Source organism: Ochotona curzoniae, unplaced genomic scaffold, assembly GCF_017591425.1.
Source record: "Ochotona curzoniae isolate NIBS_2020 unplaced genomic scaffold, NIBS_Ocur_1.0 contig_2754, whole genome shotgun sequence".
Lineage (NCBI taxonomy): Eukaryota > Metazoa > Chordata > Mammalia > Lagomorpha > Ochotonidae > Ochotona > Ochotona curzoniae.
The window spans coordinates 32,213,455-32,232,368 of NW_024465582.1; the positions used below are offsets into that span (position 1 = coordinate 32,213,455).

At 39.7% G+C, this 18,914-nt stretch overlaps 1 protein-coding gene across 1 annotated transcript in view; it reads left to right on the top strand.

Moving 5' to 3' along the window:
* RNF180 (ring finger protein 180) overlaps nucleotides 1-18,914 on the top strand; it is a gene marked incomplete at its 5' end in the record, with an annotated part of 148,565 nt that overhangs the window by 115,429 nt on the left and 14,222 nt on the right. The window contains 2 exon segments of the mRNA XM_040977339.1: nucleotides 6,104-6,329; nucleotides 13,923-14,048. Coding sequence (XP_040833273.1) covers nucleotides 6,104-6,329; nucleotides 13,923-14,048 — 352 coding nt within the window.

Below are 18,914 nucleotides of genomic sequence, written 5' to 3' on the forward strand. Positions count from 1 at the left end.
TGCCAGCCTCAGGCTTTGCATCCTTCTAGGGGAGCAAACCATTAGGTGGAAGATATCTCCTCTCTGTCTCTCTCCTCTCTCTGTGTGCCTCCCTCTCTGTAACTTTGCCTTTCAAGTAAATATTCTTCATCAAAAAATGTTTGTACCTGTCTTTAAGAATGATATTGGTCTTTGCTTCTCTTTGGTTCTCATATCAAATAATATCATACCGAATAATGCTGACTTCAAAGGATGAGTTTGCAAGAATTTTCCCTTCAGGTTTGTGGAGTACTTGAAGAGGAGCTGATGTGAGTTCAGTCGAATTCAGCAGTGCGGCTCTCTGGTCCCAGACATTTCTTTGCTTAGGATACATTTTCTTTCTGATCAAGCTCATTATTGTTGTTCTGTTCAGGTTTTATGGTTCCATTTTGGTGATTAATTTGTATAGAAATTTAATCTTTGTATTTTTTAATTTTATTTTTTGTGTCTTGGCTGTCCGCTGTATTGATTAGGTGAGATTCTTTATTTCTTGGCTGGAAGTGTTATTGTTTCACAGCTTCCTCAGTTTTGGTTGACCTTGGATGTCTTGATTTTCCTTCATTGGTGAAATATGTCTGTTATGTGTAGTTTTCCTGGGTGATTTCCTTTTACTCTTTTTCTTTTAGAATTTGAACTGCATCATTCTATCCCTTATTGATCTCTATCCCTTTTTGCTTTAAAACAAACAATTCCCCTTCAATATTACGTGTGCTTTTGACTTGAACTTTTTAGGCTGTTGCTGTGTTGTAGTGTTGTGCTTTTGAGAGTTTATACAGTGTGCTGGTTAGGGTCTTTCCTGGTTGTGTCTGTTTGGGTGATGTGAGCTGTGTGCTGGTTAGGGTCTTTCCTGGTTGTGTCTGTTTGGGTGATGTGAGCTGTGTGCTGGTTAGGATCTTTCCTGGTCATGTCTGTTTGGGTGATGTGAGCTTTCTGTAAAGAGATGCCCCTAACGGAGGAAGTTTTCAGCGATTACTTCTTGGAATTGGTTGTGTTCTTGCTGCTCTTTTTGCCTTTAAGAGTTTCCAAAATCCAGATATCTGCTCTGTCAGTGATGCTCCAGATGTCTTAGAACGGCTGTGTTCCTTTTCCTCTAATTAGTGTGCTTGGATTATCTGACTCAGATCTTTCCTAAGACCTCTCTTCAGGGGCCAGCATCACAGCACAGAGCATCAAGACTCCACCTGCAGTACCCGTATTCCGTACCAGGTCTGGTTTGAGTCCTGGGTTATCCACTTGTAAGCTAGCTTCCTCGATAACATGCGTGGGAAAGCAGCAGACGATGGCCCAAGTGCTTGAACCTCTGCCACCCGTGTGGGAGACCTGGGTAGAGTTCCTGGATCCTGGCCATTTCCCTGCAGTTATGACTGCTTAGAGAATGCATCAGTGGATGGACAATCTCTCTCTCTATTTTTTTTATTGTCACTCCTCTCCTTCAGTCTTTCAAATAGATAAACATTTAAAATTAAAATGGACCTGTTTTTAAGCGCAGATATTGTTTCATGTGCTCAACCTACTCAACCAGAGAGGGTTTTTTTTTTTTCTGGATTTGCTTTGTTTCCAAGATCCCTATCTCTGTTGAATTTCTTTTTCATTTTTACATTATTTTCACGCTTTCATTAAACTGTCTTTAGTGTCTTTTATCGCTGCAGATCCCTACACCCATTTCTTTGATGAAATGCTTCATAAAGAATTCAATACCCTTCCTTTACAAGTGTCTCAAAGCTTTATTAATTTTTTTTTCCTTTGGTGGGGCTTCATGTTGCATTGCTTTTTTGTGTTTCCTGTTCTCTGTATATGCTGAGAGCTCTGGTAAGTCAGCTGTTTTAGTGTTTGTGAAGGATGAGTTTCATAGTAAATTCTTTTTTCCTGAGGATTTTGTATTTGCTTTGGCAGGATTTTTGACTTTAGTTCAGGGTGAACACTCTAATGAAGTTTCCCAATTTCTTCTCGCTGGCAGCAACAGCAGTAACCTAGGGTACACCTCTCAGTCCCAGCCAGGGTGCGTTGGTTGAATAAGAGCCCACATACTGGAACCAACTCCCAGTGCCAGCCCTCAGTCCGCGATGGTTGGGTTTGTGCAAGTAGTACAGGGTCCAACAGTGACAAAGCGATAACTGAGGTTGGGGCAGCAGCAGCCTCCATTAAGCAGCGCCTCCCAGGTTCCTGGGTTTCTGTGCAATGGATTGTTACGGGTCTCCCTGTTCTCCCAAGAAGGCAAAGAAATTCAACTCTGTGTATGGTGCTACCTGGTGTGAGAAATAAAATAAGTCATGCTGTGAACACTAAGATTCCACCAAACTCCCACAGGCTAAAGAGACCACGTTGGTGACTGCAGATGAGGTGGACTTGTGTAAGGCAGACCCACCTGAGCATAGGGCTCTGCCTGATTCTAGAACATTCCTAGAAGCTCCATATCTGAGCACTATCCTGAGGATAGAGGTCAGTGGGTTTTATCCTGTGTCAGATCTCACCAAAGCAGCCTTGGCACTCAGGTACAAGGCAACACTGAAACTCTTTTCTTGCCCTGTTCCTTAGTAGCTGAAGTTGTACTCTTCCAGCTGCCAGAAGTTGGAGGAGGATAGTGAAGGCAGTACCTTGGTTGACGAAAGGTCAATCCCAACAGAGCTCATGACTGCATGTGGTACCAGATCAGTTTAGAGGATCAGCATGCAAGCACTGATCTGGGGACTGAGGTCTTTGGGTTGCCTGGTTCTGGGTTTTACACCTTAGACCCATCACTGAGCACCAAGACGGAGCCCTAAGTTCACTCTCCTTCCCTACTTCCATGCTGGTGGTAGCTGTCTGCCAACATTGGTCATTTAACTAAAAAGGGTCTCAAATCTTAGACTCCAGCTAATGACCTATGCATAGGGGACATGCGGTGCATGTCCTTCTTTTAAAATTTTGACTCTTCATATAGTTTAGCCTGCTTTAATTTTTTTGTGAATGGCATAGCCATTTTCACATTGGATTATGATGGTTCCTAACAAGTCAGTTATCTTTCCTGTCCCTTCATTGGTATTTGTGATAAACATTTGGCTGTCTCCATAAGTAATAATGTAAACATTAAGGAGACCCAAGATTTTTTAGGGACGTTCATCATATGGCTCCTAAGTGTTGATATTGATGCATTAATGAATGGTCTTTTAAAATACATTTATCTGTCCAACACGAAATCAGCAACTCTGTGTCTCTTGCATATGGAGAAGAAAATCCAGTGGATCTGTTTTCGGCATAATCTGCAATCCTTATGCATAACAGATCTTATAGCTCTGTACTAATTATCATTTGGTTTGTTGTTTCCTAGGTCCTTCAGAAGCATTGGTAGATTATTTGGTAGATTATCTACTTGATATCTTTCTGATGTCTTGTTGTAGGCACTAACTGCTATGAACTTGCCTCTTAATACCACTTTTGCCGTCTCCCCTAAGTTTTGATATGTTTTGCCATCATCCTCATTTGTTTCAGGACGTTTTTAATCCATATTTTGATTTCCTCTGTAACTCCCTGTTCAGTCAGTAGTGTGTTATTCAATCTCCATATGTATGCCACATGTCCTAGGGTTTCGTAAGCTGTTGATTTCCACCTTCATTCCCTGGTGGTCAGAAAAGATACATGATGTGACTTCTATTTTTTTCTAATAGCTGAGGCTTGCTTTATGACCTAGCATATGATTGCCTCTAGAATAGGCTCCATGGGCTGATGAAAAGAATGTGTATTCTGCAACTGTGAGATGGAATGTTCTGTAAAGTGTCCAAGAGGACTGCTTAGTTCATAATATCAAATATCTTTTTTGTTTCCTTGTTGACTTTTTGTCTGGTCTATTTATATACTAATGAAAGCCCCTGATTATTAATGCATTGGAGCCTATGTCTCTAGTTAAATCCATCAAATATTATTTCATAGAACCAAGTGTATTAACATTGGGTGCAAATGTTTACAGCAATCATTTCATCTTGCTGAACTGATCCGTTAATAATTATCTAATGCCTTTGTCTCTTAATAATTTCTGTGTTAAAGTCGGTTTCGTATGGTATTAGAGTTGCTACACTTGCTGGTTTTTTCCTTTTTCTTGGCCTGGAACATCTTTTTCTATCCTTTCCCTTTCAGTCTGTGTGTATGCTTGTTGATTTGTGTTTCTTGTAGGCAACAAATGAGTGTTATTTTTTAATCCATTCAGCCAATCCATATCTTTTGATTGGAGAGTATAGGCCATTTGTCTTCAAGGTTATTACTGAAAGGAAATGACTTGTTCCTACCATTTTTCATAAATGTTCCCATTTTTTTTGCTTTGGACTGCCTTTGTAGCTTTACTTGGAGATTTTCTGCCTTTGTGGTGTGTTTTTTTTTTTTTTTTCATTATGGTGGTTGCCATTCTCTATTCTGTAAGTAGCTCATCCTTAAGCATCATTTGTAGGGCTGAATGGGCTGTGGCTAATTCTCCCAGTTTCGGCTTACTTTTGAATGTCTATATTTCACTCTCATATATAAATGAGAGTTCTGCTACATGTGGGATTCTAGTTTGGTAGTTTCTTTTTGGACCTGGGTTATGTCTCTATACTCTGCTAGGCTGTAGGGTTTCTGCTGAAAAACCAGCTCTGTGAATGGTTAGAGATCTTCTGTAACTAATCTGTCATTCCTTTTATGCAGATTTCAGAATTCTTTAGACTTTTTGTGGAAAGTGTGACTATAGTATGTTGCAGTGAAGATCTTTTCTGGTCATGCCAATCAGGGTCTCTGTGGGCTTCATGTACCTAGATACACCTTTCTTTGTTCATAGGGAAGTTTTAATTATTATTTCACTGAATAAGCCTTCTAGTCCAGTCTCATGTTCCATACCTTTTAGGCATTCTTAAGAAATGTATGTTAGTTTGCTCAGGGTATCTCATTTATCTTGAGCACCATTTTCATGTTTTCTCATTTCTTTGCTTTTTTATTTATCTATTTATTTTACTCATTTCTATCTATTTGTCTAATCATCTATATTTTTGGCTAATTTTTCCAAAGTTTTTTCTTGTAGCTTAGAGACTCTTCTGCCTCATCTAGTCTGTTGTTGAGGCTTTCCACTCTTATTTTTATTTGGCATATTGAATTCTTTATTTCTAACATTTTAGTTTTGGCAGTCTGCTCATATTCACATTCTAATATTGAAATGTTGCTCTGTTCCTTTGGGGACGTCATCATTTCTCTCTTAACTCGTGTTTTTCTCCATGTATATCCTTTGTCATTTCTGGAAGCACTTACTATTTTTCTCCTCTGATGGTTTTTGCCTTTGAACTCTGCCTCTGTGGCCTGGTGGAGTAAGTCCCCTTCTGTGGATGTGTGAGGTGTGTGCTAGGTATGATCAGTGTGGCTTAAATGTTGGGGGTCAGTGCAGCATTTGACAGCCAAGTTCGGCGTGTTGGGTCTTCTGTTAGCATAGAGGGGGCAATGATCACTGACCTGTTAGTGCAATCGCTGACTTACCTCCTTTATTTCAAGGAGGTCAAGGCCTGAGGTCAGCGCATGATGGCCTGCCCTCCCTTCTGCCCCCCCCCCCACCAGCACATGAACTGTGTGGTTCCCTGTGTGCCCAGCAACCCAGCTACACACCACACACTAGGGCTCAGTCTCAGAATTCTGTATAGCTTGTAATCTATATGGAATGAGAACCTTGCAGGAGAAAAACATCACATATCCAAGGTCTTAAGAGAGTGCTTAGTATAAACGTTGCATCTTCTCATATTAGGACTCTTTAAACTCGTCACTGTCATTTATTTGATAGGAGTGCAAAATATAAAAAAAAAAAAGTCTGTAATCCTAGAACTGGTTGTTACATCTGAGTTACTCCACTAGTCCTGCTTACAAAGAGAGGTATAATTATTACGTTTAAGAATGCTTCACTATTGCGTATTGTGTTAAAATGTTAAAAAGAACAATTAGCTTTCAGGATTTTTTTTTTTCACACAAATCCACAGATCGTATTCTTTTCACTTTGAAATGTAACATTTCTGTCACCCTGACTGTGTCTCAGAAGCAGTTTTGTTCTTTGTCATGGAAACCAGCCTCACGATGAAGCAAGGAAACGTGTTTTATGTTTTTGCAGAGTTTGAGTAATGACATGAGTACAGATGAAGACAACGACTGTGCGGAAGAAAAGGACAGCTACGTCTGCGCCGTGTGTCTGGATGTCTATTTCAACCCTTACATGTGTTACCCTTGCCGCCACATCTTCTGTGAGCCCTGCTTACGGACTCTGGCCAAAGACAACCCAGCAAGCACCCCCTGCCCGCTGTGTCGGACAATCATATCTAGAGTCTTTTTCCAGACAGGTAACTGTTTCCTTTCATTGATAGCATTGATTATTCAGACTACCGATTTGTTGAAATTCTAAGGGCACTTTCTAAGTTATCTTTAAAAAGTGTCATCAAGAAATGTATATATAGCTTAATTTGCTAATCTGTACTTTACAAAAACCATTTTTCACCCAACTTGTACAGGTATGTAAGAACCATTCAGTCACAGATAAGACTAGATTATTGTCTCTAATCCCAGGCTTGGCACTCCAATCCATTCCAGAGCATCCGAACGAGGGGCTAGCCCATCTTTGTTTGGACATCCCCAAGGTCCAGGAAGTGTCATCTGATGTAGTGAAATCTTTGCTTACTCTATCTGCCTCTCGCTACACCTTATTCGTAGGCACTTGTTCTTTCCTCTGGAGTCACAGAGAACTGATCTGAAAAAAATGTGAGGACATAGATTAAGAGTTTAGGGAAAAGGCATAATCTTTTAAATGCTCTAATGATCTTTATATCGGATGAGAAAAAAGTAAACCTGCAACAATAGTTTAATCATTACAGAAAAATAAAATATAGGAATTCAAAATAATTTTAATAAATAAATAAATTGATAAATCAATCAATCAAAATAAATTTATTGAGAGCTAAAAATTAGTGAGTGTGGGACAAAGGGAACCCTTATGGGAAAGTTATGGAAGGTATAATACATATTATGAGCGAAAGGCTGTAAAAACACTCAGATCAGCCAGAGATGAGCCAACATGCCAAAGTCTGTACCTAATTAGTAACAAAATCAAATGCAATAAAAATCACTTGATGGTTCCCTGAAACAAATTCTTGGGTCATTTTACTGCATGGGAGAGTCAAATTATTAAAGCAAGCATTGAGTAACCTGATCCAACCATCTGCATAAAGGCTTGTAAATATGCCTAACTATCTCTAAGTAAAAAGTAAGTAAAGTTCTCTCTCTCTCTCTTTCTGTCTCTCTCTCTCTCTCTTATTCATACTACATGCAGGTTGTGGCACAAATTAATGTTTGGGACTTAGACAGTTCTGAAAACAAAAGAACCTTCCAACCCTGGTTCCTTTAGCTAGTAGAAAAATATATTTGAGACCCCAGGCTGTCCTAACTCTCATCAGACAGTGCAACTACTCACCCTTAGCTGGGACAGAGTAAGGCATGGAGAAGACAGAAGTGGTCCCTTGAGAGGGCAGTTACTTCCTGGAAATTCCTCTTCCCAAACATACGGCTGGACCATTGAGTGGGGCAGGAAAGCATCCTTTCCATCTCCAGATTCCTTGGAAAGGATTACAGGAGGAACAGCAATGACGCCTCTTGTGGAGAGCCATGCAACTAACCATGCCACACTTGCAGCACTGGCTTCCCCTATCGGCACTGCCTCGTGTCCTGGCTGCTCAACTTCCCAGCCAACTCCCTGCTTATGGCCTGGAAAACAGCAAAGGATGGCCCAAGTGCTTGGATCTACCACACTTGCGTAGGAGACCAGAAAGCTGCTCCTGGTTCCTGGCTATGGACCCACCCAGATATGGCCATTACAACCATCTGGAGATTGAACCAGCAGATGAAGAAAAAAAAAAAAAACTCTCTCTCCTTTTGCTCCATAACTCTACTTTTCAAAAAAACAAATTAGAAAAAAAAGCAAAGGGAAGTTCGTAACAATTAGAGTCTATATCTAGAAATCAAAAGTTGTTTAACATGTTACTTCCACATTGTGAAACAATTCAAACCGGTGACTTACATATACTGAAGTTAGTCTCCATAAAAAAACTAAAGCGAACATTGGAAATGGGAGAACACATAAAGGAGTAGGACGATCGTTACTGTTTTGTTTCATTCTCAAGTTTTAATACAATTGTAAGGAAGGAGTGTAAGCCAGACTGCACTGCTGAAAATGATGCTGAGTGGGGTTAAAAAAGTCCCACTTCTTTTCTTGGTTTCTTTAAAGCCAGAAGTGGATGCCGTGCTCACCTTCTCTGGATCCACTAATATATGCCTACCCATTACTTCAAAAACACTTTTTCATAACTTTCAGAAGCTTTTTCCTAAACTTTTTTAAAGATTTATTTCTTTTCATTGGAAAGTCAGATTTACGGAGAGGAGAGACGGAGAAAAAGATCTTCCGTCTGCTGATTCGCTCCCCAAGCAGCCGCATTGGCTAGGGCTGAGCCGATTCGAAGCCAGGAACTTCTTCTGGGTCTCCCACACCAGTGTGAAGTCCCAAGGCTTTGGGCCGTCCTTGACTGCTTTCCCAGGCCACAAGCAGGGAGCTGGAAGTAGAGTGGGACAGCCGGGATACAGAACCAACACCCGTATGGGATTTCAGCACATGCAAGCCTACACACTAGGCTCCCACACCAGGCCCTTTTCCAGAATGCTAAGAGGCGCCATAACAAAGTAAAATGCATAGCATTTTGTCTTTCATAGTAAAAGCTTTCGCTAAACTGGACTAAGACTAAATGGCATTCTGGCTGAATTGGGTTTACCAGTATAGATTTCCTTTTGCCCTCATTGCCCCAACAATGGGCAAATCAATTATTCGTCAGTAATTAAGAGTTATGCCTTTTCAGTTCTTTAAAGCCATTAAAGGATATCTATAACCACAAAATGAACAGAATTTTCAGAAACAAAAAGCTTTTATTGCTGTCATATGAGAAAGTCTCAAAGTATTTCAAGAGTTGTGCTGAGATAGTTAATGATTATAGAAACCGTTTCCTTATTGCAGTATAAAAAATAAATGAAGTTATGTATGAAATATTACATACAAAGCACTAAATGGAATTATTGTATTAAAATGGATAATTTTTAACCAAAACTAGAACTTAGATAATAAAACAGGACATTCTAAATATTCATGTCTGCCAAGCATAAATTACTCTCTGTAGTGAATCAGATATTACAAAACCTATACATCCATTTTCACAAACGTAGGACGAGTTGTTTTGGTTGTATTTATTCTTGTACCTGTTACATATGCTTCTATTATGTGGCTGCATATTTCCCAAATCAGACACTGTCTTTGGGCAGTTCACTAGAGGAAAGGTGTGAAAATTAGATTCAAGTTTACTTTCTCAAGATACTTGAATAAATACTTGTCAGTATTGGGACCCCTTGGAACCCCAAATTCCTTAAGCAATGCAGTTAGGGGTTCACATGGTAGCTACTGTAAGGTGAGAACCTGCTTGATCTCAAGAACTGTAGCTCAGAACTTAAACAGTTCTATTTTACGCTATGTTTTTTATTGTGATTGAAACTTTTTTTTCTGGATAATACACACTGTAGCAGTGGACCTAAAGTTTTTTCCCTCCGGGTTGTTTTGTTCAGTGTATGGGTGAGCGTTTCTGAATGCCTCACCTGTATGCACCACAAGGGAGCCTGGTTCCCTTGCCTTCCGCCGCCACCAAGGAGGAGCAGAAGCTGTTCCTGAAGGTTGTGTTGAGACAGGTTGAGGATTTCCAGTGATACACAGCAGGGTGGATGGAGGATGACAAAATAACCCTATTTCATGCCTGCGTAAGAGAAGGCTCTCAGATGTAACACAGCAGCCACCCTCACTCCGCTTTGCTCTTCTGTTCAGAACTACTGAGAAAACTATTAAGTGTTGTATACCTTTGGAAAATAGTAAAAATCAACCCAGCCAGATGAGAATGAAAGGAGACTAAATATTCTGAAGATCATCTCACAAGATGCTACTAAAACAAAAGTTGTGTCAAGGTACAAGGATTGAACATCAGCCTAATGATTGTTTTTCTTAGATGTCTCTTATTTTACACAATTGCTCCCTGATTAGAATTGTGATTTCCACTCTCTTCTGTTCCTGGCAAATGCCCCTTACATGAGTATCTGGGGGCCAGATCTTGCTTGTGAAAAAGAATTCACAACTGTTGACATCTAGGAGGGCCAAGTTTCTGCACGAAGTTAGGGACATGTCCTAAGTATAGAATTTGAAACTGTTGGAAAAGCATTTATTTGTAATTACTACAATATGTTACAAATATTGTCAAGTCATTTTCATACTTTGCATATCAAAAAATGTAATATATCCAACATCATAGAAGCAAGAAAGGAATTGTGGAGTGGAAACGGCTTTCACAAGAATCAGAAATCGTTTAAAATAGATCAATGTGTGAATGGGATGATTGGACACATGTTGTCTAGCCTTTTAAGTCAGAGCGGAATCCTAGTGGATCCACTTATATGCCTGGGCCCGATATTCATAATACCTTCATCATGTTGCCCTCCTGAAGAAGACCTTAAGACAGCCTAGCATTCCTTTCACTCATGCGTTTTTACTAGATGGGAACAGTACTTACATTAGATTCTATTATACAGCCTTAAATCTTGTACTTAGCCAAATGCTTGAAGTGTCCTTAAAAATATATATGCTTAATTGTAATGAATTGTTTTACTATGAATTTAATCAACGCTTAATAAATGTAGTACCACTTAATCACAAGATTTCCAGGAAATAAGGGCGAGGAAGAGACGACTATTAAACATCAACTTCCAAACTCTTCACCTTGGCTTTGATCCACCACATTTGCTTTCATTCACAAAGACATGCGGCAAATTGTAAGCCGGGTTTTTTTTTTCCCCAAGAGTTAATAATTAACATAATACCATTCATCTTCTGAGATTTTTAATTTCTCAGAAAGTACCCAGTATTAGTCATCAGTGCTGAAAGATAAGTCCTACAGCAAGACTATTGTAAGTGTAAACGAATGTGTCCCAAGCCATTTGATACCTTCGTCTATATTCTTCATCATGATGCCAGGCACTGAAGAGTTATTCTAGCCAGTGATGGTGCCAGCACCATTCTATACTAGCAGGCTGTCCATGTGCAGTAGGCTTCAATGAAGCAGCTGTGAATTACTGTGAAAAACAGTGAGAGGATGTCCGATTAAAATGACTTAACTGGTTTTTTTTAATTTTGATTTATGTCTATTTATTTTCATTTTATTTGAAAGTTCAAGGGACACATAAAGATCTCCCATCTGCGGGCTCAATCCGCGAATGTGCAGTGCAGGGCCAGGACCAAGTACAGAAGCAGAAGCTCAATCCACATCTCATACATGGGCTCACAAGGCCCCAAGCAGCATTTGCTCTCTCCATAGATGTAGTTTAGCAGGAAGAGGGAATCTAAGTAGAGGAGCCGGGACCCGAAGCAGCACTTCAACATGGAACACCAGTGCACTAAGCAAAGTACTTACTGCTGTGACAAAGAAGCACTCAGATTTCACTATTAAATACATCACAACCTTACCACATATCACAGGCATATAGATTCTAAAGATACATTTCCTGGAACTATTTGTACTTGAATGATAAGTTCTTAAGTGTGGAATTAGGAAAGATATTGAAGTTGCAGGGTAGTTTCTAACCTCACCTGACTTCTATAGTTTCCCAGTCTGTTCTTTCTATCCCAAATATTCTTCATATTTTTAAAGATACACCCTTTCAGCCAGTTTCCCCTTTAGATTTTAACAGTCAATCCATGTTGCGTTGACCTAAGAGGCACAGAAGTTTCATTTGTCATCTCTGGTGTTCCCTTGATGCCACATGATTGTGTCACCTGCTTCATAAAGAGTATGAAATACTGGCCTTGTCTTCCAATTTCCTTTTACCAATAGGTTCTCATCTTCCAGGGCTCTGTTCTTGTAGTTCACATATCATGAGCTTAAAGGCAAAGCTCGAAAAACAAGCAGTGACAGAGCAGCGTCCCTGGCCAGGACCTCAGCTGCAGAAGTCTCAGTACTAGGTGCATTCGAATGTGGGGCCGACACATCCCTCCTCTTCCTCACTTCCCTCCAACCCCATGCAGCCTTACGCTGCCAATAGGGAGTTAGTTACCCACATTGTTCCATGGGGTTGTCATTGTTAAATCCTTTCGGGTGTTTTGAGCTGCCTGTTAAAGTTTAAGACACAGCAATTCAGTTGTGTACCAAGGTGCATATTTTTCAAAAATATTTTAGTTTAAAGAGATTTGTTTGTGAACAAATCAGTATGCCAAATGATAAAACTGTCATTTCTGGCCCTAAAGCCTTGGATGATCAACAGAAAGGCAGATACGGTAAGATGTTTCATAAATCTTAGAAGTGCAAAATCAAGCAACTAAGTTTATTTTTAAGAACGACACATGCAGACATCAAAACGAAAAACAGAAGACAAACAACAGAAAGACTGACAAAAAGATAAACGCAAAGACAGAAAGGTAAAGAGACAGAAAGACACCAACAGAGAGGCAAAACCAAAGACGGACAGTGGACAGACAGAAATGCAGGCAGAAAGGAAGAAGAGAGAACGAAAGCAGGTAGGACAGAAAGACACACATTTGTACCGCAGACATCCATGGAGATTGGACAGACAAAAAGAAACAGAATGACAGAAAACAGGCAGGCAGACTAAAAGACAAACACAGAGACAGGGAAGAAAGGACCGACAGACAGAAGGATGGACAGATGGACAGAAGACATTCAGACAGAAAGAAGGCTTTAGTTGTGAGACTGACAGACTTACAAGTAGGCAGAATGACAGACTGACGTTCAGACAGAACGGGCAAACAGAAAGACAAAGACAGAACAACGGAAGGGCAGACTGACACAATGACATTGAGTCAGAGAGACAACAGAGAGACAGACCGACAGGAAGACAGACAGACAGACCAACAGAAAGACCAAAGGACACACGAACAGCCTGAAAGACAGAACGGCACCCAGAAAACAGAGAGCCATAGGAAGAAATGAACCAGCGAACACACAGAGACAGAAGGACAGACAAGAAAGATCAGTACCAGACGGACATGGCAGGGAAGACAAGAATGAAAGACAATAAAGGCAATAAAGGCAAGAGAAATGAAAAACAGATTTATTTTTTATAGTTCAGCTGAGGTGAAGCTCCAAGCCTAGGGGAATGGTGTAGATGACAACTGTGAGATAAAACATGAGAGGTCAGTTGAAGAAATGGGCCAGTTTACTTTCCCAGGCTGTCAGCCACTTCTGCACACCCATCTGAAGAACTCCACGAAGCAGTCCAAGCTCACATCGTGTCCTCTTCCCATGGCTCAAACATAGAGACTGGGTTATGCAAAGAACCATCACGTGTGTCGTCCAGTTGGTTCACATGCACTTCAAATTAATATTTTACCTCTTCAGCAATCTTATAAGAGGGATGAGAGTTTGTTTATGGCACTTTCTGAACTTTCTCACATCTGCCTTATCCATCAAACACAGAGTCTAGAAGATCTTACTATTTCATTGTCTCTTCCTGGTTCTGAATGCATTACAAGCTTGCCTGTTGCTAGAGTCCTAACACATATTATTTCCATCTAAATTTGACATATTCTTGCAACTGGAGACTATACCTTATCTATACCTGACACAGTACTGGTCTAGGAACTACTCAGTAAATGCATGTATTGGCATATAAAACGCATAAAATATGAATCTGGGAAGAGTAATATTCGCCAAAGTTAAAAATTGAATCTATTTTTATCTTAAGTAACTTAAAGGGATTTGAAATTTTTAAATCAAAATACTACACCAATCATTTGTCATGTTCTTATCGTTTGCTTCAAACCAGTGTTTAAAAATTGTTTTATTTTACTCCAGAACTGAACAATGCCACAAAAACATTTTTTACTAAAGAATATTTGAAAATAAAACAAAGCTTTCAAAAATCCAGCTCTGCCAAATGGCCCCTTCCAAGCTGCAGGAAAGCATTTCATCTTTTTGGAGGTAAGGCTGTCAAATTTTATAACCTTCTACAGACTCTTTTTCTACGTTGATTTTACACTGTCTTAGAAATACTCGTGAACACATCTTTATACTAGTCAGTTTTACGTAAAGGTATTGCTTGGCACCTCCCTGCCGAAAGCTACAGATGTGCAAGAAGAAAGCAGTAACTACGCAGGAAGAGCAAACTTGGCTAAAAACAAATTGAGATCAAATTCGCTTTGCCTCGCCATCAATGTTTAATGGTGTAATTGTGTCACAAATGTGTGTGTATTTAAATTTTTGTATAGGGCATAATGTGATGTTTCTCTAAAGTTATGTATGTTGCTCAAATCAAGGTAATTGCCATTTCTGTTTCCTCTTTTCTTCTTTGTAAGTATGTATACATATATACACATACATATTTGGGGGGGAAATCTGAGGGAGAGAATTCAAGATTTCTTCCTTCTGCACTCCCTAATGATCACAGTGGGTGGGGCCAGTCCATTGCCAAATCCAGGAAACGGGAACTCCATCCTGATCTTCCACTTGAACAGGGGACCAAGTCCTTCGTCCATAAGCAAAAGCATTCTGAGGTGCAGGAGCATGGATTAGACCTGGATTGGAGCAGAAATCCAGGCTTCCAGTGGGTACTCTGCTGTGGTATCCTAGCATTGGAATGGTTACTGACACCAGTTCCATGCAATGCTGACCCCTTCTGTCTCTCTCCCTCTCTCATTTGAAGATTTATTTATTTTTATTGGAAAGTCAGATTTACAAAGAGGAGAGAGAAAGATCATCTGTCCGCTGAGCCAATCCAAAACCAGAAGCTAAAAGCCACCAAGTCCACCATGATGGTGCAGGGTCAAAAGATTTTAGGCCGTCCTTTACTCTTTTCCCAGGCCTCAAGTAGGGAGCAGGATGGGAAATTGAGCAGCCAGGATACAAACCAGCACCCATATGGGATTCCAGCGGGCCCCTTCTTACAATTTGTTGATGCTTAGAGCCATTAAGCTCCCCTTTTCCTAGTTCTTCACACAATATGCAAGAGTACTTCAGGAAATTTATGTGAAATCGAATTAAAATTTTTGCAAAAATTTTTAAAAATCTATGCATAGTCTTTTCATACAGTTTTCCAATATTTTTGAAGACACCTCATATGCATGGATTTTCAATATTTCTGTACTCAGATAACCTTAACGTGTTTCATGTTTTCTGTTTTCACATTAGTTGGTGTGAAGTTCTTCATAATATGATATCATAACCCATAGCTACATTATCTTTGTTTTATTAATATCATTTAATCATGCCTTTTTGTGATATTACCAGGTATCTTCCAATTTTAACACTTTTAACTTTCCAATTTTGGAATCGACATTATTATATTTTGTTTCATTAATATCTGCTCTGTTACTCACTTTATAATTATTCTATTAAGATTTGCCAAGTTATTATTAATTTTATTTTTTTACTATCTTAAAATTATAAGTTAAGTTGCAAAGTTCCCTCTCATTACATTGTAGTATTTATTATTTGATTAATTATTTTAATAAGCACATTTAATTACATATTGACTAAATTATCTTTTTAAAAATAAACAGAATTATACAAACTTACATTATAGAAAATTAGAATCTGTGATTGTCATAGATATAGCACACTCCACGACACACTGTATCATCTATTCTGTATTAATATAGAGGGCCTCTGAAGTATTCCTCTCAACTAATATTGATTGAACTAAGTAAATAAGGGGTATTTAATGGAAAAAATACATATACACTTACAGAAATGTGCTGAGCTTCGCAGTTAGTGTTTTGTTCCACCAGAAAGATACAAAAAGAGAAAAATCACTAGAACACATACATGTCCTAACAAACGAAGCTCATGAAAACTTTTGAACTGGGCCACTCAGCTGACTCAGTACTTGCCTGAAATCAGGCCATTGCTTTTTACCCTGTGAAGCAATGCGCTGGACACTTTCCTGACTCAAATCATTTCAATTTTATATAAATGTGTATCTCCTGTATTCATAGATAAAAATGGCAATGTGAGAAGAAACGGAAACACTCTAGATAACTGAACTAGCGCATTCCATCTCTTATCAGGTACTTGCGTTAGTAACCCTGCCAATCTTAGTTCTTTCCCCTGAATTAGCTGCTGTGTCTGCTGTCACATTTCACCTCCAGTTGACATAGCTTCCAACCAAGCCAGGATAACTCATTTCCTGGAGCCACAGCTTTAATTGTGTATAACTGAACACACGTGAAATACATATACATATGCAAAGCATACATAGACACATAAGTATAGCAATATAGCTAGGAGATTTTATTAAAATGGAAGAAGCACTATTTCCACATTATATGCGCAAGTCAAAGGAATGAAAACATGAAAGAAAGTGAAACATGATTTAAAAATTCATGTGCTGATTTTTCTAGTTATTACAAAAGCATGATGAAGTCCACGTGTCAGATACATACTCAGGATAAATCCATCCATTTCTCGTGAACCCCTGGGAAATTGTTTTATTTGGCCGTGGGTTGGTTTGAAAGTGTTAGATTGGTTCTACACGTTTTAACATGCTCAATATAAATCAGAGCATACCTGCATTGCGAGAAATGTTCACCTCTAATAAAATGCAAGACAGCGCATGCTCAGATGGCCAAAGTCTGAATGTGACCTTTCTCCGAGGGTGGGATTCAGAGGAATTTTGAAGGATGCTTTAGACTTGGTACAGGCCTTGTTAGGGAAAAGCTACACCTCACCATTATATTTACCCTGAAGCTGGTACAGTGTTGTTCACAGGATAATCTTTGGAAGGCCCACCAATTTGAAAGTGGTTTTTTTGTTTGTTTTAGTAAAATCGGGCTCCGTTTTTGCCTATGAAAGATTTACAATTGCAAAATGTATTCCAGATGTTAATCCTATAATAAGTCCTATATTATTATAAACGACTTCAAGAATAAGAAGTTAATGTGTGTGTTCACTACAGTGTAAAATTTTTAGATTTTCAAAACTGATTTAGATTTCCCCAACTGATCAAAAAATACTCAGATGTAGATGGACTCTATAATGGGCAGCAACAGGAAGATTGTCACCTTAAAAAGTATCTTTGTCTATTTTAACATCTCTAGGAGATAAATATGTATATTGAAATCTGCTATATCACAGTTTCCCTTTCTTGATTCAAGTCTGGTTTAATCTAATCAAGCTCCCCCCAAGTCTTCACAAAGACACTTATGATGTCCTCCCCGCATCTTTAATCTGCACCATCAATATCCTGATTTCTTCATTTATTCCTCACTACTTGGCCAGACAGCATTCATCTCCTCCTGCACAGGGGAGAAAAAAAAAAAAAAAAAGAACAAGTAAACAACTTCATTTTGAGGTGGGTGACCAAGGGAGAACACTGGAACTCAACAAGGGAGACAGTAAAATGCCATAGAACAAACAGAACCAAGATGGCAGCATCAAGAATGGAACAGAGTGCCCTGGCACCCATGCCCTGGGCACCACAGGTGGGCAAGGATCTCCGATGCCAGGGAAGGAGTAAATAGCAAAGCTCCAGAAGGCAGTGGATCTTGTCCTACCGCCCATCAGCAATCCGATTTAGTCAAGGGTCCCGCAGGCTTAGAGGGCAAGCAGCAAGGGAAGCCATAGGGCGTTCACTCAGCAAAGTCCCTTGAGCACAGGAATCCATATTGTCCTCACCCCCAGTACTCGGGGTACAGATTGCAGGAGAGTGCCACTGCCTTGAAGATCTTTAGTTGCCCTGGAGGTCAGAAATCTCTTCATGCCACCTCCTCCCGTTCCTGGGACCGCCCTGAACACACTAGCAAAAGGGATGGCAGTCTGCAAACTCAGCCCACAGAAGCAACAGTGAACTCTTCACACACAGCTAGGTGGTGGACTGCTCCAGCAGGGCAGATACTGCTCATAGGACCTCAGAAACGGAGGCTTACCTCTGCCCACCCCACCCAGGGCAGCACATTCCCAGGCTGGACTTTGGCTCCTTCCTCACTCGCCCCCTGGATTTGTTAAACAAGGGAAGTCATGTACCCTTACCCCAGAATCCAGGTCCCTTTCATCCCCTTCCCCTGAGCCCCACGAGATTGTTCAGCACAGAGAGCCACACACCTCTGCCTCCGTTGTAGGTCTGGAATTCCTGCTGCCCCAGCCTCCATCATCAAGACCTGGGAACCCTGCAGCTGTGGCTACCAATAACAAGGGAAGAGACATAAGGGGACCAAAAAATTTGCTAATATAATGATGAAGGAAGCAATTCAAAGACAATAGTAATATAAGTACATACGCAACCAAGGCTGGAGCCTACACATTTATAAAACAAACATTAGACCTAAGCGAAGGAACAGAGTACAGGAATAGTCGGGGATTTCATCATTCTCGTTTCATCAGTGATCAGATCATCCAGACCAAAAAAAAAAAAAAAAGATAAACAAAAACGCATTAGAATCAAGTCACACTCTAGTACAAATGGATCTAAGACGTTATGCATAGTCCATTTAACACCTCAGACTGCACAATCCGATGGCACAGCTTCTAGGACTTAGCTCTGTTTCACACCACAAACGAAGTCAACACAGTTTTTAAAAAATGAAAGTCGTCTTATATGTTTTTCTAACCCAAATTGAAAAAGACTAACAGCAACATTTGGAATTATACAGATACGTATGTTATACAAATACTCTTGATTAAAGCTGGGTTATTGAAGAAATGTAAAAGGAAATCTAAAATTTTTTGTCAAAATGACAATGGAAACACACATACTTAAAAATTTATAAGATTAAAATTTGCAAAAAATTATCCCCCAAAACATCCTAAGAAGTTTATGCAGAAAGCACCTGCATCAAGAAAACTGAAAGATGT